Below are 27,889 nucleotides of genomic sequence, written 5' to 3' on the forward strand. Positions count from 1 at the left end.
CTGGGGAGACGGGGTGTTATCTTTACTTTAAAACCAATGATACAAAAGACCTGTGGCTTTTACCTGCTGCAGGAGGCAGAGCTCATCCTTAGCATGCTCCTCCTGCTCTAGCCATAAAAATTGCCAGTTTTGTGGTCCGGGGATATGCTAATTACCAGGAGACAAAAAAATTGCCTCAAACACCTGCCCTGTTGGTGTCACTGTTGTGATGTACCTGCGGGATGTATTTAGCGCCTGCAGGATCTCCGTTTGCTTTTCAGGTTGTGCAGGGTTACAGCCTTAGCCCTGCATCAACCCTTCCCATGGGGACCTGAATCCGAGCTCTGTGGGGGTGTCAGCCCTGGCTGTGCACAATTGAGGTCCCTGCACACCTGGCCTGGACCCTCCTGCTCCAGTTGTCCCCACTGCTTGTCACTGGGGAGGTGAAATTGGGGGGCAGTGACTGCTACCATGTGGGATCAATGAGAATGGAGGAAAGAAGAAACTCAGACAGGACAGGGTTTTGTAGGAAAGCAGCAGCAGTGGGAACGACAGCTGGTTGCAGAGATCCTGTTCTTCAGCTCGGCGATGCTCAGGCCACGCTCATTTACACCCCGAGGAGCAACAGGGCAAAAGGACCTGGCTGGGTGGCAGCGCCCCAGCCGGGCACGCACAGTCTGTGGCTCCCTCTGCTGAGCCCGGCCTGGAGCTCTCGCAGGAGAGGAGTGAGAGCTTTCACGGGGCTGGAAGCACTTTTTGGGGCGACTGCGAGGCCTCAGGCTTGCCTGAAGCCAGGTAGGGGGACAAGGGTGGGATGGGGGCACCCAGCCCCGCAGCGGGGCGATGCTGCATCGGGAGCCCCTGCGCAGGGCTGGAGGCGGTGGTGGACTCTCAAAAAGCAGGGGCTAAGCTGCCGGGATGATCTTTCATTTTATTAAAATTGGTCAAAAATCTCTTCTCCGTATAAAAGTGGGAATTCTGGCTGAGCTGGGCAATTTGTTCTCCAAACAGGATGGCGCAGCGGGACGTTTTCTTAGAGGAAAGAAGGGGAATGCTGCTTTGCTCCTGCAGGCACCCACGCTGCAAACACTGCCCGCCGATGCAGCATCAGGCCCTGCTCTACCTGCACCTGGCTTTCAGCTCCTTCCTAAGCAGGGGCAGAGCCGTGGGCATCTCCCACTGCTCGCCGCAGGGAGAGGGAAGCATGACCCCAAATTGGGCAGGGATGGGTCCACGGAAGACTTGTGTAAGCCTCTCTCACCAGGTGCCTTGCTGGGATGTGCAGAGGAGCGGCCTCGTCTTCGTAAGGCTGCAGACACTGTCAATGAGATCTATAGCTATAGAGATTGATGTAGTATGGATTTAAGGCTGTATGGATCCATAAGGCTTGCATGTGGCAGGATTTCATTACAGTCCTTACAGCCAGAGACTTTGGTTTTGGCTGAAAGCAGGGTTGGAGGGCTGGGGTGCTATAGGGTTTTTGAGTGGGGCCGTGGCCACGCAAGGCCATGTCCTGGCACTGCCTGCGTGACCCCCCAAATGCTTTCTGCAGTGTGCTCCCGTCTCTGTGCAAAGCCAAGTGCCTAACGCAGCTGGATGAGCTACTTAAAAAAAAGAAATGAGTCCGTATGTGAGCTGTCGGCAGCGCGGTGAAAGATAATAGCAGCAGGTGAAGGTGCGGGGTGAAGGGCACTCAGGAAGCGCAGGCTTCAAAGAGAAAGTGGGGAGCCAGGGAGGGGGCAGAGCACCTTGACACACCTGTAATAACACATGGCAGAGCCTTTGTTGTGTCAGGCACTGTTTTTTAGCATCAAGCCCTAAATAAACGTTCCCCTGGCAGTCCTGCAAGCTATGTGCCGTGGCGTGCCGGGGTCCTGCAGCTGAAGGGAGGCTGCCCTGGGGCTCCAGCCCACGCCATGACCCCGAAATGCAGGGTGTGTGCGGGGATCCAAGGGCAGATCCACTGCCCGAGGGTGCCGGTGCCAGCCTTACGTTACGGAGCTACTTGCAGATCCCTTGGCTGGCAGGCAGGCAAATAAAAATAGCTCGGGGACACTGCTGAGCCCGGCGGTGAAGTCACTCCTCGCCCGGCTCTGAAAGCGCTGCCAAACGTCTCCGCCACCACAGCTGGACGGGGCTGGGCTGCCCAAAGCTGCAACCGGCCCCCCGCAGCCCCTGGTTCTGGTGTTCCTTTCCCATTGAGGTCTGGCATCCAGTGGCATCGCTCTCCCATCACGAGGGGGTGACAGAGGCCACGATGAGCTTGCAAAACCCTCGTGTCCCCGGCTGCGAGCCCCGTGCTGCTTGAGAGGGCAGGGATTTGGTGGGTGTTGGGAGCGGGTTCCTTGCTCGAAGGCAGCCCCCGGTTATCCCCCAGCCAGTCACCTCGGGGAATTAATTATTTCCTCCAACTCAAGGGCCTCGTCTCATAAAGCCCTCTCCACCCAGATTAAACTTTCCTGTAATGGGAAATCCCTGCCTACCACCTGCGATGGATTGATTGTTCCCCTAGGTGGTAAATCGAAGCGCTTTGCACCTGCACGGGGAGGCTGTGCTCAGGACATGCCGGCAGGACAGGAGCAGGCTGCATCTCATCTGCCTTCTCGGGTAGGCTCAGAAAAGACCCTGTTAAGAAGAACAAGGGCCTTGTGTGTCCCACACAGGTGACGGCACAGTGCTGTGAGACATGCCTGGGACACCACGCAGCCTGGGGCAGCCCAGCAGCTGCTCCACCAGCTCCGAGGGGCTGGGCTGGGAAAAGGCTGCGAAACCACAGCCTGCGTGAGCCCGACTGCCCCGGCTCGCTGGCTGGAAGGGGCTCAAGTGTGGCGTAATTCCTGAGCCCAGGCTGGTAAAGCTGGGACGGATCCGCATCAACATCTCCTGACAGCACGGAAACGTTTCTTCCCCGGCCTTTCCTTTTTTAAGCCTGTTTCCAGTTAGCCCGTCAGCGGGCCCTGCGACTTTCCCTAACCGCACGGCTGCTGCAGACTTCCCTTGGAGCCCTTTCAGCCCGTCCAGCTCCAATTTTCCACCCTTTTTTTTTTTTTTCCCCTTTTCATTCAACATTAGCGCAACAAACACGTGCTTTGAAACCCAAACTGCAGACGCATGTACGTGGAAAGTCAGACTGTTTGTGGAAGGAAAAAGCATTTCGCTGGGTTTTAGGTGACACTTTTCTTAGCTGCTCTGAGAGGGCAAGGCGCAGTGTGGTCGGAGGGTGCTGATCCCCGCGTGCTGCTTTCCTGGGCAGGGTAATTCGGGTGGGATCCAACACCTCCATCAGGCTTTCTCTCCTGGGGTGGCCCTTCCTGCACTGCCCAGGAGCATCTTTAGATAGAAGGAGCTTGAGGATATGCTGCAGGGTGCTCGGCCTCCTGGTCAGGCTCAGCAGGGTTTTGCTGGGAGTTTCTTCCAGGGAGAAGCAGATGAGGCACTCACACAACCTGAATAAGCCCATATTTGCACGTCTTTTCCTCATGAAGGATGTTAGTCCCCTGCAGGGACACTGTGGTAGGGTGCCAGCCGTCCTGGAGGTCCCTGGAGAGCATCTACAGCGTCCTCCTGCTGCAGGCGGTCGAGGAGCTGAGGGGAGATGCTGTGCTGCACCTCCTGCTTGCAGCCAAGGGGGATAGGGACACTGTATGACTGTCCAGGGATGAGGCTTGGGAAGCCAAAAACTTACCTGGAGTTGGGTCTGGGGAGGGATGTGGTTGTGCACAAGTCCCTGGGGCCTGAGGGAAGGCACCCATGGGTGCTGCGGGAGCCACGGGGAGGCCGCTCTTGGTAATCTCGGGAAGGTCACGGTGATCAGGGAGGTTTCTGAGGCCTGGAAGAGAGCAAATGTTACTCCTTCGCCCATGAAGGAAGTGCTGGGGAGCTTGAAGGTGCCAGAGGAGCTAATCCTGGGCACCATTTCGACACCTAAAGGACATGCAGGTGATGGGAGCAGTCAGCGGGGGCTCACAGAGGGACGTCGGGCCTGGCCAGCCTTTAATGACGAGGTGATGGGCCCAGTGGTCGAGGGGCAAGCAATGGGTGTTTTATTTCGATGTTAGTGAGCGTCTGACAGTCTCCTACAGCATCCTCATGGACAAGTTGATGAAATACCAAGAGAGGGTCAGCAAAGGGATGTGGCAAGTCCTGCCACCAGGGAGGGACAGCCCCACACACCGACCAGCTGGAAAGCAGCCTTGTGGAGAAGGGCCTGGGAGTTCTGGTGGCCCACGAGCCAGCAATGTGCCCTCATGGCAATGAAGGCTGGCAGCATCCATTTAGAGGACCATCTCCTGCAGGTCTTTGCTCAGCACTGGTGAGGCTCGGCTGGTGTCCCCAGTGCAGGAGAGACATGAGCACAGTGATGGGCCACGAGGCTTATTTAGGGCTCAGGGCGGTTGTCCTTATGGGAAGAGGCTGCAGAAGCTGGGGAAGTGGAGACTCAGGTGGTTCCTATTGATGAGTGTAAGCACCTGAAGGGGGTAAAAAAGGCAGAACCTGGTTCTTCTCAGAGCTACAGCAGGCAATGGGCACAAGCTGAAGTCCAGGAAATTCTATTTACATGCCAGAAAATGCTGCTTTTTTTTTACTGTAAGGGTGGTCTAAGCCCAGAACAAGCTGCACAGCAAGGTTGTGAGGATGCCACCCCTGGAGATGTCCCAAACCCCACCAGCCAAGGTCCCAAGCATCCTGCTCGTACCAGCCTGCGCCCAGCAGGGGCTGGGTGGGACGATGATATGCTCATACCACACACTGAGCTCTACCTCTTAGGGCTCAGCAATAGGTTTAGTGCTAAAACAAAAGCTGCCGCTTCTTTCCTTCCTTGGTTCTGCCCAGAGCAGAGCTGTGGGGAACACGCCAGCCCTTGTAGATCCCACAAAAGCTGAGAAAATATGGGAAAATCAGAAGTCGTGGTCCTCACAGCGATTCAGCCCAGCCTTACAACATGACCCAAATGCTGGGGCTCACTGAGAAACCGCTTCCCCCATGTGCAATGGGAAATGCTGCTGGTGCCCCAATTCCTGGAGCCCCAATTCCCGCTGATTTCCAAAGAAATCTGGTATCCGCACAGCTGCCAGCGCGTGGGCAGCCCAAGGGGACAGATAAGAGGCTGCGTGGGGAATGCTGGGGATTTGTAAGCAGCAAACTCCTACCATGGGATTTATATAAAGCTAAAACAACCGCCCCGCAGAGCGGAGCTACTCCTTTCCTCCCATCCTTTACCCCACCAGGCTGGCCATTTATTTTGTGTATTTTTTTTTTTTTAAGCGACCATCTGCCAACCTGCCAAAAAGAGAGTAAATAAAGAGGCGACACACTCCACTGTTACAAAACCTTGTATTAATCATCTCCCTTCACTTTCAATATAACGTTGATATGAAATATAGCCATGATTCCTAGTTACATGGGAGGAAATGAGTAATAAATACATTGGAGCAAGTTTAAATCACAAGGGTGTTTCACTGGTAACAACATTTGAAAACTGTACACTTGCAAAGACCAGCATCTCCAAACATTAGTATTTCTTTATATCAGGAAGCTTTTACATGTAACAAACATGCTATTTCCATATATGACAAAATTTAAAAAATATGCATTGCTTGGCAACATTAACTAGGCAAAAATATTTCTTTGTGCACTAACTTTGTACAGAAAAAACAGGACTAAATGCATGCATGTACAATAAAAGTCTGCCCGGAAACGGCATGCAACAGAAGAGAGTTCAAAGCTCTTTAAAGTAAGCTTACAATATGCATAAATACATAAGGGTTATATATTAATAAGGGAGGAAGTATTCTGTTTAACATTATTAACATTCCTGTTTTTTGTGTTTTTTTTTTTTTTCTTCCTATTCCTCCCAGAGGAATACACATTCACCTTTAAGTAAAGATAAAGGAATACAAAAAATAAAACTCACTTTGCAAACTCTGATGACTTGTATAAAATCAACTTTAGTGTTATATCGTAGCTGTGTGCAAATTATACGTCTGCAGGACCTACTTTCCATCAGGCACATCCAGAAAGCCAACCCGGGGGGGGGGGGGGGGGAGGGGGGGGCGCATCCCCGCGCCCCGACATGGAGAAAGGTGACAACAGAAATCCTCGCGCTACGTGCTGACCCAACCCTGGCCCGTGGACCGCGAGCCATAGCGTGGCGGGGCCGCGGCGACACCCCCAGCGATTTGTGTCACGAGCCGAGCACCCAAAGGCGCCGGCTCGCATCAAGCGCCCGCGCTCCTGCCTCGGCGAAGGCCTCGTCCCCCTGGAGAAGGACGGCGACACCTCAAAAGAAAAGGGCTTTTCCTCAGCGTCGCGGCCCCGCGGGGCCATCCCGGATTGGGGTGCCGGGTTTGGGGCCGCGGGCATCAGCACCAGGAGCTGGTGGGAGCTGCCGGGGCCGCGCGCCCAACGCGGGGCGAGACCAAAAAGCGGCGAACGCCGGCGGGCCGGGAGCCGCAGGGAACAGTTGCACGTGGGGTGAATACAAAAAAGAAAGGCACTGCCGCTTTATTACTAAATATTTGACTTCACAGCCTCATTCATGCAACTGTTTTTTTTTTTTTTCAGTTTTATTTTTTTATAAATATTTTTTTTTTAATTTTAGGATTTTATTTGTGTGTTTCTTTTTTCTTTAATCTTTAAACCGAGCTCTGTTACCTGCACTCAGCACAGGCCTCCCACAGAGCCAGGAAGGACTTCCAAAATGTAACTGAAGCCACTTTTTTTTTTTTTTTTTTTTTTTACTTAAAAACAAGGAACAGCAAACACAACTAAGTAGTTATTAACCTATACACTGTCAATGGAAAATAAGCTTAAAAAAGAATAAAACAAAAAAAAAGAAAAACAACGAATTATTTGGTGGTTGTTAATAACAGACATTATCATGGTTACCAGCCATAGCAAGTTCACAAGTAATATATCCAAAATAATCTCTCTAACAGTCAGATAACCTCTGTTTCTATATTCAGCAAAGGAATAAATAGAATCTCAGCTTCGGGTCTTCCTTTCGAAAGCCTGGCGCCGCGGTGCTCGCGCTTGCCGCGGGTGCTGGGTGCCCCCCAGCCTCGCCGCGCCCCCCTCCCCTGCCCCGCTCATTTTCTGGCTCCTTGCAACACTTCCCAGCCCCTCCTGGGCTCTGGTTTTCCTCCTCCGCTCTCCTCCCTCCCGTAAACATCACCTCAAGCCTTCCGGTAAACAGGAAACCAAGAAATAGCAAACATAAAACATTTGGCACCTTTTTTTTTTTTTTTTTCATATATATATAAAACTACTTAAAAATGCTGCATCGCAAGCCGGTTTCCAGATCTGCCAGCAGCCGCCACCAGCCCTCCCCAGCCCTGCTCAGCCCTCAGCCCGCTTTGGAAATGACCCTGCCGAGGTCTTTGCACTGAAACCCCGCTCCCGGCAGAGCGGCCGACCGAGGCTTTTGGCCGAGCCCGTTCTGGCAGCGCCGCCGTGACCCCGCTCGCAGCCTTCGCTTAGCTCAGCCCGGGCTACGGCCGTGCTTACAGCAAAACCAACCCGCAGGAGACCACGCTCCTGCCTTGAGCAATCGAGATTTCTGTAGTTGTTATTAATTTCCTCCACCAAGGCTGTTAGAGGAGGTGAGCACGAGCCACCCTAATCCACATCCCCTCCCTGGTGCGTTTCGTGCCCCAAACCGGAGCGGCCTTTTGGTGCTCGCTGCACTCTCGCTTGGTTATTTGTGCACGATGTTTATGTGCTCGCTCCCAAACCTCCCCTCGCCTGACAGCCAAGACCCCCCCCCCGGCCATCCCAGGGCTGGAAAAGCCCCTTTTTAATGGGGTTTTAACAGGATTTAGAAGCGGTTCGGGCAGGCTGGGCAGATGTGTAAAGCCAGGATGCAGCACCTTCCCGCTACCCACAAGACAGAGAAACGGACACTCACTGCACACAGCATCGCCCCTCGCCGACATCCCCGGGCCCTTGGCCAGCCGGCCACCGCGAGGGCGGCCGGACAGACAGACACAACCCCCGGCAGCAGGAGTGCGCGCCCTTCGACACCGCTGCCGTGTAAACAACAGGCAGGTCGCCATTTCGGGTGCTCTTTGCAAAACTGAAAGGAAGCTTTGTTGGATTTTTTTTTTTTTGGATTTTTTTTTTTTGTTTTCTTTTTGAATTTGCTCGCCCTTTTTCGGCTGCTGGTCCAGCCCCTGAACTCAGCAAAATGCGAGCCGGCGATGCCATGGGGCATTTTTGCAAATGGCACCGATGGGACAAGGCCAGGGACCGGGCAGGTGGCAGCACCCGCAGGGTCTCCACTTGCCCTGGCCCTTGCAAATCCTCCCCAAAGGGCTTTGGTCACCCGCAGGTGCTATTGATTCGTCGCCTGGTTCAGAAACAGGGTCTGCCCACGGTGCGCTGGTGAAGCCTCATTGTCAGCACTTTCCTGCCGCATCCCCCCCACCCTCCCCATGCTTTTTTTTTTTTTTTTCCATCATCGCCGTTTATTTTTTGCCGTTTCCCCCTTAGCATGGATGTAATAAATGACAACACAAATTCCAAGTCTAGTGATATGTTCACAAGGACAATCTACACATTCACAAAATTAAAACAGGAGAGAGAGAGAGAGAGAGAGAGAGAGAAAGAGAGAGAGGAGAGAAAGAGAGAAAAGGATGCAAGCTGTCGCTGAGGCTCCCGCGCGCGCCCGGACCTCGCCGCTGGACCTGCAGCAGTTGTTCTCCTGGCCAGCGCCGCCGCCGCGCCGTCCTCTAGATCGTGGAGGTCCGGTCGACACCATCTGCAAGCAGGAAGGGAAAATTAGAAGGGCCCTGGGGGCTCACGCTGCTCCGCTCCCCCCCAGTGATGCCCTGCAGTGAGATGGCATTGGGGTTATTCCCCCCCCCCCCCTTCATCCTCCCAGTGGGGTGTGGGAAGGTTTTGGGGTGCTGGTGCTGCCCTGGTGCTTGTCCCCACACTGCTCCATGTCAGAGCAGCCCCGCCAGTCCCTGTCCCACCCCTGGAGGGTAACACCACCAGTCTGGGATGTTGTTCCTGCCCTGTCCCCAGGTCACTTTTTTCAGGAGCAGCTTGGGCTTGTGGCGATGTGGGTGAGAGTTTGGGACCCCCCCCCCCCATCCTGGTGCATGGGGACAGGGATGGAGCTGGCCCCGGGGTTCTGCCTTGTCCCCTCCCCAGCTAATCCAGCCCGGCAACGCCTGTGCTGCAGGGATGAAAAAACAAAAAACCCACAGGTTTTTTTGGCTATCCACAGCCCCCAGCCCCCGTCCCAGCAGGGACGCATCCAGCCACAGCCCAGAGCCCGGCAGTGCGGGATGCGCGACCCATCCCAAAACTGCACAAACGAACCTGCCTCGAGCATCTCCCTCCCCTCCTCCCCAGCACACCGGGAGCTTTTACTGGGGCAGAAAGCACACCCCGACCCCATTTCCAGCCCTCCGGGCCGGCTCCCCACAACACGAGATGCTTCCCTGTGGGAGCCAGGGCAGAGCCCAAGAGCTCCTCGGCGGCCCCCCAGGACCCCATCCCAAACCCCCGGGGCGCACAGCGGTGCTGCCCGCTCCTCCGCCACCCTGCACAATGCAGAACGGGCTGCGTTATGCTCGAGGGGGGCACGTGGAGGCAGGACACAGCGGGTTTTGTTGCGGGGCTGCCCGCCGTGGCACCCGAACAGAGCGCTGCCTGTTACACCGCTGCCGCCTCTCCTTCAGCTCGGCCGGGTGGAATTTAAGACTTGAAAACAAACAGGTTTGTTACTCTCTTTTTTTTTTTTTTCCCCCAAAGGTTTATTATTATTATTTTTTTTTTGCAGAGCTATTTATAGCACGACCGCTTTGGAGAGGCTTGGGGTATGCGACCTGGAAAAAAATAACTTGGAGGAGCAGTACCCTGCGGAGGAACAACACAGTTAAGCCTCGCCTGGGCACACGCCGGAGGAACGCTTCGGGTAACAGCAGTGTCCTTGTTTTCACGGCCAGGGGTGCTGCCAGCACCCTGCTGCCTCGTACAGTCCTCGCTCCCACGTCTCTCTCTCTCCCCGGGACGGGCCGTGCCATCGCTGCAGGGAGCCGCGCCGGGGGCACCCGTCCTCCCCGCGGGCTCCCGTCCTCAACCGTCCGTCCGTCCGCAACTTTCAGGGCGCGAGGCACAAGCTGGTTATTCGGGAGGGTCTGGGCGCCGCGGGCTGCTGAGCTCGTCCCATCTTTGCGGGCTGGGCTGGGGGCTCCCGCGCCATCCGCGCTGGCAGGTCCGGTGCATCGGTCGGGGGCGCGTGCGGTGCCTCCTGGGGCTCTCCTCTCCCACCTTCCCTGCCCGTGCTGCAGCCTGGCCCTCCTCCCACCCCACACCTCGTCCCCATGGGTGTCCCGGGCTGCCAGCATCGCTAGCGCTGCGACCGCAACAGGACGGCTCCAGCCCCGTGCCTCGGGGCTCCCGGATCCCCCAGCAAAGTGGGGCCAGGGCTGGCAGAGGGGTAAAAATGCTCCAAAGCCTGTGAACCAGGTGGCTTTATCGCTAACTAACAGCGGACTAGTGAGCTACCACTAATTACGGTTAGCAAGCTAACTAGTGGCTAAGAAGCACAGGCTGTGCTAGTGCTGGCCGCGATCCCTGCATTCGGTTTTACCCCTCTGCACCGACGCAGCTTGCCGAGACCCCCTCCCCGGGAGCAGCGTCCATCCCGGCCCGTCCCTCAGAGCCACAGCCTGTCCCAGCCCTTGGGGGGCGCGGGGCAGCTCCCGGGGGGCTCGGCCGAGGCCGCCTGGACGTGCTGGAAGAGCCCCAGGAGGAGGGAGTGCTCACCGCTGAGCGCGTGCTCCGTCATGCTCAGGCACAGGGACTCCAGCCTGTTGTTGATGTCAGGTTCAGTCACCGGCACCTGGAACTCTGCAAGAGACAGGGACAGGAGACCCCGGTCAGGGGACGCGCTGGGGACCCTGCCCCGTGCCCCCGCGGGCACTTATGGGGTGGGAAATGCCCTTGGGTTGGGTTTCTCCAACCCCAGCCAAGACCCACCCGCATCCCAAGGTCACTGGATTTGGCGCTTCGCTTTCCGATGCAATAACCTCAGGCAAGAGGAGTTTGCCAAAATCGTCACTTTCCCCCCATATTTGCTAGCAACGAGGTCTAATTTGGTACTGCAACAGCAGACGGATGGACACGAGGGCTGGGGGGGGCTGCTGCTGAGCCCCTCGGCAAAAGGCGCCGCTCCTTCCCTAAATACCCCGCTGGTAACCGATACGCGGCCCCAGCCCGGGCAGTATTTCAGCCCGTGGGTCAAACGCGCTCCGGTGCAAGCTTTAAATAGCACACACGTGTGAGGCCGCACTTGGTCCCCAACCCCACCCAGCCCCGGGGCTTGCAGGACCCCAGCAAGGAACCCCTGTGGTGCCCAGAGCCCAGCAGGGGTTTGGCTCCGTCCTGGGGCTGTGCCTGCAGCCCGAGCAGGGCCATTTGGCTCCCTCTGCCTCTCCTCTGCCTGCAAAAGCTTGCCCAGGAGCAGGAAAGCTCTGTCACAGGTTTCTAGCTGCTTGGTGGCATGCCATGAAAAGGTGCTTGGGAGCCCAGCGTCACGTTATTGCTTCTTTTCCTCGTGGCTTGGTCTGCATCTTTGGCAACGCTGCTCCCTAATCCTTCTATGCCCTCATTCAACACGCGAAGAGAAACCCATTGATCCACCCCCAGTGCCTGCAGAAACGCGCCCTTGTCCTGGGGTTTGACCAGTGCCCGAGAACAGGCGCTGCTTTTGCCATGCAGGGCTTCTACTGCCAAAACGGTGCGCTTCAAACACCGCGGACGAACTGCTACGGAAAGTGCATCGGTAAGAAAAGCCACGCTCAAAGGATTGATGGAGGGATGCACAGAGAAAAGGGGATGCGCATCCCCATGGGAAGGACGGTCACTCTGCAAGACCCACCCCGAATCAGAGGATGCTCCTATATACAGGAACGTTTTCAGGGTGTTTGGGAAGGGAGCTCTGCAGGCAATATTCAGCTTCATTACAAAAAGAATTGCCCTCAACTGCATCAGGTCACTTCTCCTCACTGGGTGCCCCGCTCCATGTGCAACCCGAAAGTGGTCGCAGAGCCACAGCGTCCCCCCGTGACACAAATCCCCGAAGAAGGCAGCAAGGCGAGGCACTGGCACAGCCAAGCTGCTCTTTATAGGGTCAGGCCCTGTCCCTGCTTCGATCCGCCCTGTGCTCTGACCAAGGGCACCCCGGTAGCTGCTTCCACGCCACGGACACTCGTCCCTTCAAGGTGTGGCTAAGCAAAAAGGCGAACGTTTGCTTCCTACCTGGCTGCTGGAACATCAGCATGGTCTGCGGGGAGGTGTGCACCGGCAGCGAGCGCGTCCTTTGCACCGAGCTGTGGCTCCGGCTGGGCATGCTGTTGCTGCCCCCAGGGTTGGCAAACCAGAGGTTCTGCGGGGTGCAAACAAAGGAACGGCGTGAGATGTGAAACAGCATGAGATGTAAAAAGGTGTGAGGTGTATGACACTGTGCGTGGGGACAGCGACACTGCCATCCCCATCGGTCTGAGCCCCTTCGCCCTCCTGCCCTGTATTTTTATTAATACAGCCCTGGGAGTTTCACATACCCCTATACAAATACGACAGTACCCCCTTGGGCTCATTTTCCCCCTCCAAGTGGCCGTGTGCTCCCCTCCATCCGCACCCCACCTCCCTTTTCCCTGCCCCTCTGCAGGGAGGGGAGCGCCCGCAGGTAACCCTGCACCCTGCACGCACTCCTTGGGCTTAAAAACGGGGGATCCGGACAAACTTGAGGAGGAAAAGCAAAGAAACCATATCAAGCTGTGACCAACCTGTCTGCCTTGCTTGAGGATGGCGGGGCTGGCGGCGGGGCTGCGCTGGGGGGTGCCCAGCAGCCCGCTGGGACCCAGCAGCCCCAGGCGGGCGGTGGGGAGGTTGCGGGAGGGGATCTGGAACTGGCGGGGGTTTCGCCTGCCCAGCCCTGCCCCTGCGGATCCGGCTGTCGGCAAGGAGTTGGACTGGCCAAAGCCTCGGCTGCGGAGACACAAAGCAAAGGGCTGAGAGGTCGTGGTGGGTGTAAGGAGGTCCCGCTGCGGACCCCAGCCCGCAGAGCGGTCCCGCAGCATCCTTCCTCTTGTGGGAGTCACCCTCCCGCACTTCCCAGGTTAACAGTTATTTTTTTAGGGTTATTTTACTCGTGCAAAGTGGGCCTGTTCTCATACGCAAGCTGAAATAACGCTTTTGATTGCCCAAACAAGTGGTGCCTCGTTGCTTGTGTTTCAACTTCCTCCTTCCATTTGGGCAGACCCCGGGCTCAGGACATGAAACCGCCTGAGCCCCGCAGGGTCGGCTGTGCCAGCATCCCTCCCCACGGTGGTTTTGTGCATTTAAAAGCAAAGAGAGGAACGAGACAAAAACGACCGGATAATCCTCGGAAAGCCACGCAGCGGGTTTCCGACCATGCTCAGAAGACACGAGCGGGCTGGGATCCCAAAACTGGATCAATCTGCTAGGCGGAAGCACGGCTGAGTTTCTTTAAACCTCGGCCAAAAAAACGCTCTTGCCATTCAGTCCACGAGCTCCGTGAGAAAAGCAGAATTGGCTGCGTGGTCCTGCTCACCCGTGGCGTCCCGGGAGCAGGAGGCTCAGAAGAAACGCAACGTGCAAACCGCCACCACCCAGAGGCAGCAAGGGAACTCAAGAGCAGCTCAAGAGCATCTCCCTGGTGGCTCTGCCAAAGGGACGGCGACTATTTCGAGCTGGCATCTCCAACTCATGCCAGGACCTGGACCAAACAGGTCTGTGAAAACCTTCCTTCTTGTCTATTCTGCTTCTGTGCCTCCCGTGAACACTGAAATTATTTGGTTTTCCCATTCCGAAATGCTTCATTTCATTCTGCTGGGGAAAACTCCAGTTCTGCATTCGTCGTTGTTGCGTCCCTGGATGTCCCAACGCACTTGGTTATCCCCAGACTGTTTTGGGTTTTTTTGAGAAGAAAGAACTTGCACAAGCTTACAATTAAATATACTCAGCAGAATGCAACAAAAGGCTGACATTATTGTTAAAACCGATCTAAAAATATCCCTTCTTGAAATAACCCAGCCGCTTTCTAGGATCACCCGAAACTCAGCGCGGATGTGAGTGCAGGGGGTGTTCGTAGCACCATGCCATCTAACCGCAGCCCCTGCACCTCCGCGCCTCGTGTGGGCTTCCCATCTTTTTGCCATTTCAGGGCTTTTTGGTGAAACTCTGGCACTGACCTAACGAGTAAAGGGTGGAAGGACAGGGAGGGAAGCAGGCAGGGCAAGCACTGGCTGTCCAGCGCGGGGCTGCCCTCCCCTCGCTCAGCCCCTCGCCGGCTGAGCTGCACGTCTGTGAAATGGGTGCAGTCGTGCTTCCCTCCTGCTTCTGGCCGGGTTTCATCCGCACGGTGCCTGGGGCAGGGGCAAGGCCGATGCTCCGTGCAGGGGTAGCACAAAGCAGCAGCTGCCCTTGGAGCATCCCAGTCCAAAACGGGGATTTGAAGCCGGGCACGGGGCCAGGCTCCGTCCCCCCGCAGCCGCCCCAAACGCCCGCGTACCTCCGCTGCTGCCGATAGCCCGACAGCTCCAGGAGGGATTTCCGAGGGAAAGACCTAAAGAGTTTTTGCACCTGCTGTTTCCATGACAACAGCCGTTTCTTCTGGATCTCTGTAAACGCCTGCCCGAAAAAAAAAAGAGAAAACGGGGAAACACATGAATGTTTTTCTGAACGGAATGGGGAGGGACGTGTATGTACGTGTGTGAAAAGCAGCAGGCAGTGGTGTGATCCGAGCCCCACCAGCAGGTCCAGAAGCAAACCCTGGCCTCCCTCAGGGATTTACCCATCTCAGGTCAACGCTGCCACCCACCCAGGCAGAGCAGGGCATCCCCAAAGCCCCCACTGTGTCCCCTCCCCATACTGCCCCCTGCATTGGACCCTGGTCCTGTCTCTTTCTTGGGGCCAGACTCTGCTCCTGGCCCTGACACCCACAGGGGGGTCACCTGGGGTGAGCCCCCCACCCTTGGGGCTCCCAGCAAAGGTCACCCAGGCAGGGGAGGGGATGGATCTGTCCCAAAACGGCCGCCGCTCCAGGCTGGTGGTGTGGGTTACGGGGGCACCCACGTGCCCGCCGCCGCTAACTTTAGACACCTCTGCGCCGCCAGCGCAGAGGAGCGGAGGTCTCCGGAGGACAGCCTGCAGGCTAATTAGCGGCTGGCTTGATTGCTCCGAGCCCATGGGGTGGCTGTGCCTGAGCCGGGTGTCGCTGGAAACCAGCCCCTGCTGAGCCCCGCGTCTCCCAGGCTTCACTCTGCATCCCCAGGCGTCTGCTTCCTCCTCCGCTCCCCTTCCACAGCCCCGCACGGCTGTCCAAAAAGTCTCGGCACCATTTCCAGGCTCCGATGCTCTCCAAAAAGAGAATGAGTTAGAGCACGATGCGCTCGCCCCTCCAGCTCCTTGTCCTTGCCTGTGCCTGTGCAAAGCACCAGGAAAACCATCCCCATGGGGCTGACCCCTGCTCTTCCACTCTGCATTTCATGCAAGGTACCCAGAGACTCCCTGCCTGGCAGCTGCACCTCCTTGCCAGGGGTCCCCGGGGACCAAAACCAAACACCGGGTGCCACCACCCTGTGTTTCAAGGGGCCAGACATCCTGCTGGCAGGATGCACCAAAAATCACCTCATGCACCCAGCTCCAGCTGCAAAGCCAGGGTCCGCGTGCTGGGTCCCTACCGCCTGCACCCTCGTGCTGGGGTCTGTTCTTCACCCCTTCACCCAGCAGCCGCTCGGGCCGGCAGGAGCACGAGGAATTTCCCAGCTCCAGGGCCGTGCGATCACACCAGCGTGGGGGGAGCGGCGTGCCCGTGCACCATACGGGCTTCACCGCCCGCTCCGGAATCGCTATTAATACCCCCCAAAAATATTTGTGTTAGAAACCAGAGCGTTTCTATCAACAGGTACTTCGGGAACGGTTTCTGAGCGGTGAGAAGAACATTTTGGTAAGATCCGCCGCCACTCACCTCATGAATTAGACACTTGTCTATAAGCTGTAAATAGGAGCTTATGTTCTCTTCATCGGGTCGGGAAACTAAAAGCTGTGTGCATACTGCAAAAAAGAGAGGAGATAAATGGTAACGGGGCTACTGAGCTGGGAGCAGGGCTTCAGATGCTCTATTTGCCTTCATCAATGAGAAAAAATGCCTGTCCCCAATTCCTGCCGTGCCGTCCTACCTTTAGGGTCAGATTTTGTTCTCACTTATGCTGGTGAGCGTCCAGACGGGCACCTTCTAAGTCACCAAAATTAGACCTGGGCAAGCCAGGAGCGCAGGACCTGCCTCCCTTCCCCTCTCCCCATTACGACATGCGAAAGGCAGCATCAGCAAGAAGATCTCCTGCTCCCAAAAGCTGCCCCGCTGCAAATGGGCTCCCAGGGGTGACAGCAGGATTTCAACCTCTTTCTGAGTGCATGCTGTAAAAGCAAGTGCAGAGGAATCCTCTGGGAAATTTTACACCAGATTCCTATACAGAAAACATGTATTTTTTACAAAAACGGCCTGAAGCAGGGACTGGGCTGATGTTTCCTTTGTGGAATCCCTACAATTTCTTTCTGTTCCTGGTCTCCCGTGCAAGCCTGTGGATGGTCCCCGTCCCCTTCACCTCTGTGCAGTCAGCACCGACACCTCAGATGGCACTGAGGGAAGGTAGGGCACGTCTGAGCCCGCACAAACCTGCTGCAACAGCCCTGTATATGGCACACGATGCCGCTCCCTACCTCACATTGCTGCTCAGCGCGTTAAGCTCGACGCGATGCCCTGCACCCTACACCCTGCGTGGAACGGCACCTGCACGTTTTGGTGTCCTGAATCCAAACTGGGGCTTAAAAAGGAGCTCGGACCCAGCTTCCCTGCACTCGGGACACCCACAAAACCCCACATCCACTCACCTTTCCCCATCACTCTCGTGAACTGGCCGGGCAGGTCGCCTTCGGGCAAAGGGGCCCCCCCCGACTCGCCCTCGCACCCCGGCAAGTGGTGCTGCTGCATGCCCCCCGTGGCAGAGTCCTTGCAGTCGGAGCCTTGGCTGTCCGAGCCCAGCAGGGACGGGGGGTGATGCGAGTCCGCGTCCCGGCCGTGCTCCTCTGGGCTCGAGGTTTGGGAACAGTAGGCTTTGATGGGGGTGAGGATCATTTGGTGTAGTTCCTGCAGCGGGACACGCAGGTTGCCGCCTTCCAGGATGTCCTGCGGATTCAAGACAGGAGAAGAGGATTTGCAGTGACAACAGGGCATCGGTTGAGAACCAGACCGGCACCATTAATCCCAGGAAAACCTCCCGTGAAGCCGACTGTTATGGTGGATGTCCCCGTCTACATTGGGCCAAACTGGGGGCACGGTTTTTCTCCCTGGGTGGGAGAAGGTCAAGGGGAGCTGGGTGGGATGTGGTTGGACACAGAAATGGAGACCAAAATGCCACAGGTGAGCTGAAGTCCCTGTAGGAAAAACGTTCAGCTTGGAGATGCTGGGATCCCCTTCTCCCAAAGACACAGCGTCAGTCTGTTGGGCACTATTTTCTGGGGAAAATTCCTGCTATGCTAACCAGCGGAGAGGGGTGGAGCAGCTCTTTCCAAGAAAGCAGCGATCTTTAGCAGTAAGACACTGCCCAAAAAAATCAAGTCACACACATGCTCTTGTTTAGCCTCTAAAAAAAAAAAAAAGAAGAAAGAAAAAAAAATTGGATAGGAAGCCTGGAAAAACCGAGACGTATCCTCCCAAATACAGCGGGAGCTCACTGGTGGCGCTGAGCCCTAGCCCAGCATGGTACAGGGAAAGCCCCCAGCCCAAATTCCCCCCGTGAACTGCAAGCAGCCCAAAAGCAGCCTCTGGCACTTCTCTCCCCTCTCTTGCTGTGTGCGTGGCTGGCCGGGCCAGCTGGACCGGGCTGGCGCTCCCGCACCGAGACGGGCAATCAATACCATATTTCAAAACCGAGGCGGAGAATTAGGAGAAGAGGCTGTGCAATTGCCTGGAAAACACATCACCGAGGCGAGCTCAATCCAGTGGGCTGTCTCTCTCTTGGATTTAACAGTTATTAGTAATATATGGGGGTAAATATGGCTTTACTAGCTCCTGCGATACTGAGCACAGTCCCATATTATAAATAAATAGTGAAGCAGTGAGCTAACGAAAACACCAATAAATAGCAACACACCACAGAAGTATTTAAAAGCCCCTAGTGGGAGGCTGTGCGAGTTGCTGTTTGAGGATGGTGCAATTAAATATAATATAATATCGCAATAATAAATAGCGAGAGGCCAAGCGAGCTGCTCCCAGCAGGTCTGCTGTGCTGGTGCTCCTCTGCAGCCAGCTCGGCAGAGGTTAAGCTTGACAAAAGCTGAGCGGACAAAGAAATTTCACTTTGTTCTCCTTGGAAATTCAAAGTGCTGTTCAGACACCGTGATGCATGTTGGATGGTGCCCTTCATCACCTGGAGTTTGGGTGTTTCTGAGCACCTGGAGGCATGACTGCTCCTTTCCTCCCAAAATACAGAGGAAAAGGCAGGGCAGGCTGGCAGTTGCAGCTGGCCAGGCGGTACCTGGGCTTGTGGCAGAGCTGCAGGTAATGTCCATCAGAGCTCCATGAGTGCAGGAGACAGATTAGAGCCCACTCTACAAAATGCAGTCCCCAGAAACATCTGCATCTGGTATGGAAGTGGTGTGAGATAGCATTCAGATATGGCCAAGGCAACCACAGGTTTCTGCACAAAGTTCCCAGCAACATGCGTGACCATGGAGTGCTGCACCCAGAGCTAACCCTTGGCTATTGTTGCAGTTGGAAAGTAGGAAATATAAAAGTTGTTGTGATTACTTACCCTTTCTAAAGACTTGAGCAGGTTTTGTCTTTCTTTTAGCTTTTGGATACTGATGACTATTTTGTGTCTTGCGCCTTTGGTAACATTCTGCAAAAACAGCACAGAGCCTGGCATTAACACTTCCACAGGACAGCTGCATCAACCCAAAGCCCTTCTCCCCTAAGTGGAAAGGGCTGCTACAAATTAATTGAGTTCCCGATTTGCAGGGAGCATAGAAAATCACTTAGAATTTGCCAGAGATGCAGATTTCCAGCTAGCCCCTTCCCTGGTATATCTCAAATAGTGAAAGCAAAGGCATTGAGCAGACCTCTTTATCCCAAGGATAACACAGGGGTAAACGTGAGAAAGGGGACATTTTCAAAGGTTAACAAGGAAATCAGCCACCAAAGTCCCGCTGACTTCAAGTAGATCTAGGTACTGAAGACCGTGCCCCTGAAATGCTCAGACTTAATCCCAACCAGACAAAACCCCAAGTGCAGCTCCCGTGACGTGGAGGAGGATGGTAATTTCACCCCGGGACTGCAGTCAGAAGTCCAGGATGTGACCTTTTCCAGATGCAACATCATTTTTTCACCCTCCCAAGGCTCAATTTTCCTTTTTCTGTTTGCTTCCCAGCCACCCGTGGGCAGAACACCTTCCAGTCAAGGACATAAGAAGAGGCGCCCAAGGTGAGCGTTGCAGTCCCGGGAGCGATGGAAGGTGCCCGCGGCTGATGGCTTTAGGACTGACAGCAGACATACTTGTGCCTCCAGCTGGCATTCGGTGAGGGCCATCATCTCCTCGTACGTCATCTGCGAGAAGAGCGCCGCGTACTTGTGCAGCCGGAGACTCTTCAGCCAGGCTGGAACATCTGCAGCACAACGAGAAGAGGAGAGCTCCCGTTTAGTTGATGACGCTGCTCAATGACGCGCGATAACGATGGGAGGAGTCTATCAGGGGCTGGGTTCCCCGTGGCACCTGCTATCCTGCTGATGCTTCATAGTCATAGAATCATTAAGGTTGGAAAACACCTCCAAGATCACCTGGTCCAACCATCCCCTACCACCAATATCACCCACTAAACCTTGTAGTACCACAGGTGCCACATTCAGCCTTCAGGTGCCTTACTGAACCTCGCGGGACCCTTCGGAGGATGAACAGCTGTGGATACTGATGGCTGGGAGGACCACCACCTGGTTGAGGACATGTCCTCAGAGGCTGGGTTTTAGCCCCCTGGCTCTTGAAACCTCTGCGATCCAAGCACTATTGCTTAAACCAAGATAAAACCACTAAAATTTGCTCCAGTCAAGCATCCACCAAGCTTGGTGGACCTACTGCTATACACTGAGCCCCCTTTATCAAGAGGGTTGTCATAAAATGACTTAAAAACGTGTCCAAGAGCTGGGTTGGCCACCTCGATGCCAACACCCTCCTGCAGACAGCACGAGCTCATGTCAGGAACACGGGAGCCGCAGAAGCGACCGGCGGGGCTGAGCCTGGGATGAGCAAACGGCTGTGCTGCAGACGGCGGGCACTGATTTATGGCATGAGGGAAGCTGGTATGTGCTGAAAATTTAAACAGTCGCTTAAAGAGAAATAAAGAGGTTTTCATTGTACTTTTGAGCATGGAGAAATGATGCGCTGTCAAAGACAGCACAACCCGTTTCAGTAGCTCCAGCCAGCTGGCAGCTACGCTGGGTCTCGCAGGCCTGGGGGACCCATGGGAACACCCCCAAGGGATGCACCCAACGCGTGATGATGCTTTTGCTCTGCATCCTAAAGGCTTCAAATGTTCTGGCAAATTGGGACCTGCTTCATTTAGCACCTGAACCTGACAACAGCCCTATCATAGCCTACCCCATGCACTCTGCTGGCATCCCCGGCAATCCCCTTGTCTGTTAGTCCTTGTCCCCTGCCTCATCAACAAGACATCTATGAGCACAATCTCCACCAGCAAGGGCTGGAGGCAATGCTGGCTCTCTGGGGTCTGCCTGCTGAATGTGCCCTCCAAGCTGGGAGGAGGAACCCACTCTCCCTGAGCCTCCCCAACCACGGAGCCCCATGGTCACTTGCCAAAGGAGGGTCACCCCAAAAAAGGGCTGGGTTGTGCGGTGGGACCGAGACCCTACACGCTCCCCCTACAGAGACCCTGCTCAGCTCATGTCAGCTGAGTGCCAGGTGAGCTTCCATTTGGTGGGACCGGTGGGTCTGACAGTGTAGCTGTGCCAGGGCTTGCTGGTTTTTGGGAGGCACTTCTGTCTGCAAAATACATGCTTCGACTGCTGTGGGTGCCAGAGCCCTGCTCACAACCCCAAGGCCAGTACAAGGACAACCTTCAGTAACACGGCCAACCTCAAAGTTTTCTAGGTCGCTCAGGACCTCCACATGGGAAGCATGAGGCCATGGACCCAAACCACTGCCTTCTGTCCCCTGACACAGGTCAGTATTCGTGTTTCAATCAGATTCCTCAAATACTGTGTTTGAAGGAGACCAACCCCATACCAAACACGGGGCATAGCAGTTGCCGAGCACAGACAAGCTCAGGAATGCCATTTTCCAAAAGTCCCAACGTGTGACCATCCCAAAACCAACCATCTAAAGCTTCAAACCAATTTCTGCTTAAAAACATTAAAGGTATAAAGAGGAAGCCCCCTTCCCGGTGCAGGTGGGGAGAGCAGGGACTTGCAGGTTTGAATCTCAACTTCATTTTATGGAAATGTGCTGTTATAGTGATGACATTAAAAGCCTGCCTGTTCGTCTGTCCCCTGCGGACATTTGGCATATGTCCATGTCAATGGAAAGCCCAACTGGCCACTTTCAGAAGAGAGAAGCAACTTCACACACACATAAACCCAGCAGAAAATTCCCCTTCCACAGAGAAGAGGCAATCAGGAGGAGTGAGGCTGTTCAAGGTGATTTCATGGTCCGTGGAAAGTCCAGCTTCCCAACGATCCCCACGGAGCCATGAGCTAGCCGTCCGCCAACGGAGCTCCTCTTTAATCACCAATTATCGGGACCTAATTGCTAAGTCATGGCATGAGTGCCAGAAATGCTGGGCCTGAGGTGAGCAGCAAGATGAGGATTTCCACACTGCTCGTGGGCACTGTCCTCCAAATGCGTTAAATGCCAGAGCTTGGGCAGCACACACATATTTGGGTGCTGGAATGGAAATTCAGAAGAAATTTTGAAGGGGAACGATTCATCCTGCGGCCAACATATACATGGATGCCTTCCTAAGTGCCCTTACAGCATCCCACATCCCAGCCCATTTTGAGCCTGCTGTGTGCAGCACAACCCCCCAGCTCTACCCAAACTCTCCCCCTGGTGTGCCCCAAGCTGTGCCCGGGAAGGAACGGCTGGATGGACCGACAGGCACCGTGGGTCCTCATCCCAGAGGCTCATCAGGCACCGGAGGGGGACCTGGAGGTCCCGTGGTCTCACCTCGCTGCAGCAAGTGGAGAAACCACCGGGAAAAAGCCGAAGGGAATGTCTCCTTCGGTGTGGAGACAGAGAGAGAGCAGGGAAGTACGTGACGTTACGGGAATCGGACCACAAATGGGAGGGATGTGCTACGCCGTGTCGCACGGGGGTCCCTGGTGGGTCTGCTTTCACCCGCTGTGTCCCCGGACACCCCGGAGGGAGCAAGCTCGGGGAAGGTGCAGATGAGATGACACCACGCCGCGAGAGCCTGCAGGCGCTTGGGGAGACGTGGCTGCAATTCAGAACGAACTTGGCAAACCCAGAAAGCGGTCTGGATGAAATAAGACGCAATCCAATAAAAATGCACGAAGCTGTGCATTGATGCAGGAACAATAAACGGCACAAGCTGAGGGCAGGGAACGGGCAGTACTTTGTGCGGGGAAGGTCTGGGGATACAGGGGGTCACACGCGGCCAGCGGTGTTGTGTTATTTGAGAACGATGAGCCGCACAGCAACAGGAGCCCTGTCTGTATGGCAACCCCGTCTTCCCTGCTCAGCCCTGATACCGCGTCCAGTTTTGGGAAGCACACCTTCAAAAGGATACAGCCTTTCTGGGGGCAAAAAACAAAACGGAGGAGAAAAGCAAGAACAGCCCCGAGTTTAGAAAATACCATCTGGGGAGAAACTGGATTGGTTCAGTCTGAAGGAAACGCAGCCGAGGGGAGACGACACAACAGTCTTCAGGCACGAAACCAGAGGCTGTGGACATCTGTTTCGCATGTCCCCAGGGAGCAGGACAAAAGTGGAGCGGCTGGCTCAGCGGCAGGGGGAATCGAGCAGCGAGGTTCGCAAGCAGTGGCGAGGAGGGGACAAGAGACCGGGCTGGGGCAGGAGGGCTCCTTGGGCAACAGTGCCTTTGGGTGTCCCATTTGGTTCTCCCAAGGAAATGGGGCGGATTTGGCCCCATCTGGGTTAGGATGGGGGGGATTTGTTACGTTTCTTTGGAAAATTACTGCCCTCCCAGGTCCCAGCACTGTGGCTTTGCGTCACCCGGAGCCAAGCGCAGCGCGGTCTCTTCCCCAGCTCCCCCAGCAGAAACCTGGAGAAAGGACACGTGAAGCAGACCCCTCCGTGCCATCGGCTCCTGACGATGCTCTCCCTGGTTACGAGCTCGTTAGCGAGCAGAGCCCGTTAGAAAACTCTCCCGTCACATCCACAGCCCGCGGCCGCTACCCCAAGGCAACGTTCTGGTGCAAAGCCCAACCAGGCGGAGGGCTCAGCGCCAAGCATCTGCCTCGCAGGGCAAACCGTGAGGTTGTTTTCATGCATTTCTTCCATGCAAATCACACAAAGACGGCCAGTGCCAGCTCAAACACAGCTCCGTGTTAGAGAGACCCGTACATACCCAGATTTGTCTGCATTTCGAATAAAATCAGCCCTCGTGGCTATTTAAAAAACAGATTTCCTTATCACCGGGCTTCACGTGATAAGAGTTGCTTGGCATTAATAAAAAGCAACCGCCTCTGCTGGCGCAGTGTTATGCCATACACCTGACAGCAGCGGTTTAAATGAGTCTCTGATAGCTGGGGGTCCATTTTCAGCCATTTTCTCTGCTCAGAAGAGCACAGGGGCTGTGCGTTCGCCCATTCTGTGCGGTTATATCTATTTATTCCCCTGCAGCCTCAAGTTTGCTCTCCCTCCATGACTGCAGCGATGGGGTTTCATTTCTGTCTTATTTACTAACAGGATTACAAACCTTTATTGCTAAAAGTCTCTGTGAAAAGCAAGCATGAGGGGAAAAACAACTGAAATATGCAGGATAAATTCAGTCCAAACAAGCATCCTGAGCCAAAACTTCCCCAAATACTTGGTGGGTTTCTAGTCACACCAAACACCACAATGATAAATTGCCCATGCCTTGCTAAACTTAACTGTTTTTCACTGTAATTAAAGAAAAAAAAAAAAGAGGAAGAGAGCACCACTCGCAGCTAAAATCCACGGGCTATGGAGAAGATTCAGCTTTTCGGGGAGGGAACACGCACCTCTAGAAGAAAACCTAACTCATCACCCTACACGACGGTGGCGAGACCAACCCTGTCCCTGAGGCTCCAACCACGACCAAAGCCCGCGTTCCCCAAAACGGCCCCAAAGGGCCCAAAACGTCCAAGCCTCGGTCCTGGGGCCAGGCGGGGGCAAGGGGGGGGGGGGAGCATCTCATTTGTCACTCACCTTTCATACCACTCCCTTCCTCCTGGAATGTGTTACGAGCGGAAGGCTGATCTTCTAAATGTTCACTCCCACCACTTCCCGAAGAGGCTACACTGCTTTGTGGAGACAGGGGGGCATGATCGGAAGGGATGCACTGGGGTCCTCTAGCTCGTAAGTCCTCATGAGACATCCATCCATGTCCTAGAGGCTGGTTTGGCACATTCATGGGTGGGGTAAGGGACACAGAGCGTTTCAAAGGGCTGTGGTGTGTCTGGCCTGAGAGAACTGAAAAAAAATAAAATCAAACAGGTTATTCCCCCCTCGCGGCCCGGGATGCAGCAGAGTCCCCTGAAAAAATAATAATAATTAAAAAAAAAATCAAATGCGTGGTGGTTCGGCACGGTGCTGATGGTTTCACGGTGCCCAGGGCTACTCAGATCCTACCCTGACCTCTCTTGGCCTCCTGGGATGGGAAGGGGACGGGCGTACCTGCAACAGGATGGGGTTACCCGAGCTTGCTGGGGTTGCTTAAGGAAGGGCGTTGCATGGATTTCTCCCTAGCAAAAAAAAAAAATAGGGGCTGACGTCTGTCTTGCAGGAAAGCTGCAGATGTTATTTCGGGGGGAATGGGAATTTTCAAGCAGCTACACTGAGCTCATTAAAGTCGCCCAGCTAAAATCATCCGGACACGTATCCTGCCCCAGAACCAAACCTTTCTGGGAAAGGCATAGAAATTCCCAGAATGGGAAAGCCATCACAAACAGACACAGGGGAAGCGTCTCTGGGTTAGCACTTGGCTTATGCCCTGAAGCACGAGCATTTACTCATCAGCCTCAGGTAACCGTGGAGGTACTTATTATCCAAATAAATGTCTCAGCCTCTTTTGAGTCCTATCGAGCTCCTGCACGCAGTCGAGCTATCGTCAGTAATGAGAGCATCCCCGCGCCTCAGCCCAGCAGGTGTGCTTTCATCTGCACGCTGCCTTTCAACCCTCCCGAAGAAGCAAAATGCAAAGCAATGGTACAAACACAGCCACGACAAAGAGGTGCGTCCGAGTCCCTCCAGAATCCTCTTTGGAAGGCTTTGTATTTCTTTTTCCTCCCATTTTTATGCATGTGTGTATTTCCTGGCTGAACTTTTAATACCACCAAGTTCGACTTGGTTTTAACAAATAATTTTAACAAGACTAGGAAAAGAGCAATGCACTGACTCCTGTCATTTCAAATAATTTCTTGAGAAAGGATTTACAACACATAGGTATTTACTTGCCTCTCAGTCAAGTAGACGAGTGTGTCTTAGGCATTTTAAACCACCACCAAAACAAAACCTCAGATTTTCTGACGTTTCTTGGTAGAAATGTTCCCATTTGAGTATATTTTTAAATACAATCTTTACTGAATGGTCTATGCTTCACATTACTCCATTTTTCACTGCTCCCTTTACATACTGCATCATTCATTTCCAGTTATCTCTGCAAAGATTTTGCACATCCTTTTCTTTGGTCTGTTCCTTAACAGGGGTAATGCAAGCTATTTAGAGAAAAAGATGGATATGGACGAATTACTTATTTCCTGTAGATAAAAAATACAGGAAAAGTTCGGTCTGTTGGCATAGCAAAATTCAAATCTCATCGTTCACAAAGTCATTAAACTGCCTTATGCTGGTTAAACCAGAAGTGTAGTTAATGTATTTTGATGTACAGATTTAGGATAGAAAACACTTATTTAATGCTTTACTGCAGTTCCACTCAATGAAATCAGTTGGACTTCCTGGGGGCTGTTTCCAGATAACTGAGACCAAAAAATCCCTGCATTCGGTCATCGCTCCACCGTGCTGGTGGGACGGCACGAGCGCCTGTGCGCTCCCTGAGCACAGCTTTCTGAATGAAGGAGCATGGGGAAACGCCACATATCTGCACGTTTCGTGAGAAAATCTGCTGTAAGGCTGCCAAAAGATCGCTTTGGGGAAAAAGCCAGGGTTTGCTGCCTGCTGGGACAGGTCCTGCACCCCGCATTGCTTTGCATGGACCTGAGGCGCTGCTGCTGTTTGCAGTGTGATAGGCGTAGATGTGTGGTTCCCATCAGGATTGCTACCAGAAAACATCTTGTGCTGTTCTGTTACAAGAGGTTCACGTCTAGAGATTACAGCAAATCTGCAGAACGACACTGATTTCTCAAAATTAGCAGCTGTAAGCTTCATCACACGGAAGAAATGAAAAAGCAGATTTTCTGGCCCAGGGAAATCAGAGGGCACAGGGCGTTAAAATGACATTTCAGCCCATATGGGACTGCAGCGAAACCTGTTCAATTTTTCCTTCAAAACCGATTTCCTTAAATCTGTACAAAACCTCGGGGAAACGCATCATTCTTGTTGTTTTTCCCCCAAAAGCGCCAACGTGAAGCGCCTCCCTAACCACCTCGTTCCGCTGCTAGGAGCGCATCAAAACCTCTGCGGGCTCCGCGCGTTATTTCCTAACACAAACGAGTCTTGGTGGAAAACTACCAGCCAGGTGTAACGTGCTGCAGAACTTAAGCCAGGTTTCAATTCCCAGCTAATGCCCGGGGGGGGAAGCACCATCAAAGCCATCCCCGCTGCCCAAAAGCGTAATGAAAACGAGCAGGTAGCCGGGTTACGAAAGGAGGGGAGTGAAAAAACCCCAGAGCTCGTTTGCTTTTATTAGGCACCTGTAAAAAGCAGCTGGTGCCGCGCGCAGCTGATGGATGAGGCTGAAACCCTGCAGATTTCTGCAATGTCTCCATCGCTCCTGCTTCTGAAAGCGCTTTCTTTCCCCTCCCGGCACGTACCACAAATGTTGCGCAGCAGGAACGGCTCATGCTAAAGAAATTGTTCCCTTTCCATTCAACAACTACAGAAATGTCCTGCAGAAGCCTCTTGGGAGAAAAGGATGTCAGTGAGGACCTGGAATTGTTTTCAGAGCAGAGCTAAGTTTCCTAAAGTTGTGGCGTTTCCTGCCGGGAAAAGAGATATATTTAAGGTTTTCTTGGACGAGATATTTCAGCACTGACAGCTCAGCTGGGAGGGCAAACACCGCAGCTCCTGGCTTTGTGGTGGCACTCCCAAAGTAGCACCGGCACAGGGCCCTGGAGATGTCACGTCGTCCTCCCAGGGGAAAGAAATATCTAGCATTAAAAAAATAATAAAAAAATGGGGGAAAAATATGGGATGAAACTGGTTAAATGAACTGAAAAGCATCACCGGTGCTGAGTGCTGCAGCTGCATCGTCCCTGCTGTGCCCCGGGGCACACGGCCACACCACATTGCAACGCCCAGGGGGCTGAAGCCACCCCAAATTCTTGTGGGAGAAATTCTGTGTGAGGAAATATCTGTGCCCTTTGGGTGAAGGAGAGGTGCAGGAAACGGGCATGGGCAGCTGGACACCACTGCCTACGAGCTCGCAGGACAGGAGCCGATTGTAGGGTGGCTATGGGATC

The 27,889-nt window shown here is 54.4% G+C and overlaps 1 protein-coding gene across 4 annotated transcripts in view; it reads right to left on the reverse strand.

The window, feature by feature from the left end:
- Positions 1 to 5,297: 5,297 nt before the first annotated feature.
- Positions 5,298 to 27,889, reverse strand: part of SAMD4A (sterile alpha motif domain containing 4A) — an 83,303-nt gene continuing 60,711 nt past the window's right edge. The window contains exons 4-13 of one of the 4 annotated variants that reach the window (XM_035551530.2): positions 24,459 to 24,722; positions 19,571 to 19,680; positions 18,831 to 18,917; positions 16,909 to 17,203; positions 15,986 to 16,071; positions 14,528 to 14,646; positions 12,780 to 12,981; positions 12,253 to 12,379; positions 10,759 to 10,842; positions 5,298 to 8,737 (exon numbers count right to left, since the gene is read on the reverse strand). In XM_035551530.2, coding sequence (XP_035407423.1) covers positions 8,709 to 8,737; positions 10,759 to 10,842; positions 12,253 to 12,379; positions 12,780 to 12,981; positions 14,528 to 14,646; positions 15,986 to 16,071; positions 16,909 to 17,203; positions 18,831 to 18,917; positions 19,571 to 19,680; positions 24,459 to 24,722 — 1,403 coding nt within the window. In that variant the 3' untranslated portion in view covers positions 5,298 to 8,708. Of the gene's footprint in view, positions 8,738 to 9,747; positions 10,843 to 12,252; positions 12,380 to 12,779; positions 12,982 to 14,527; positions 14,647 to 15,985; positions 16,072 to 16,908; positions 17,204 to 18,830; positions 18,918 to 19,570; positions 19,681 to 24,458; positions 24,723 to 27,889 lie in introns of those variants that run through there. The other 3 variants (XM_035551532.2, XM_035551529.2, XM_035551531.2) reach the window with 3 other exon arrangements.

Source organism: Cygnus atratus, chromosome 5 (assembly GCF_013377495.2).
Source record: "Cygnus atratus isolate AKBS03 ecotype Queensland, Australia chromosome 5, CAtr_DNAZoo_HiC_assembly, whole genome shotgun sequence".
Lineage (NCBI taxonomy): Eukaryota > Metazoa > Chordata > Aves > Anseriformes > Anatidae > Cygnus > Cygnus atratus.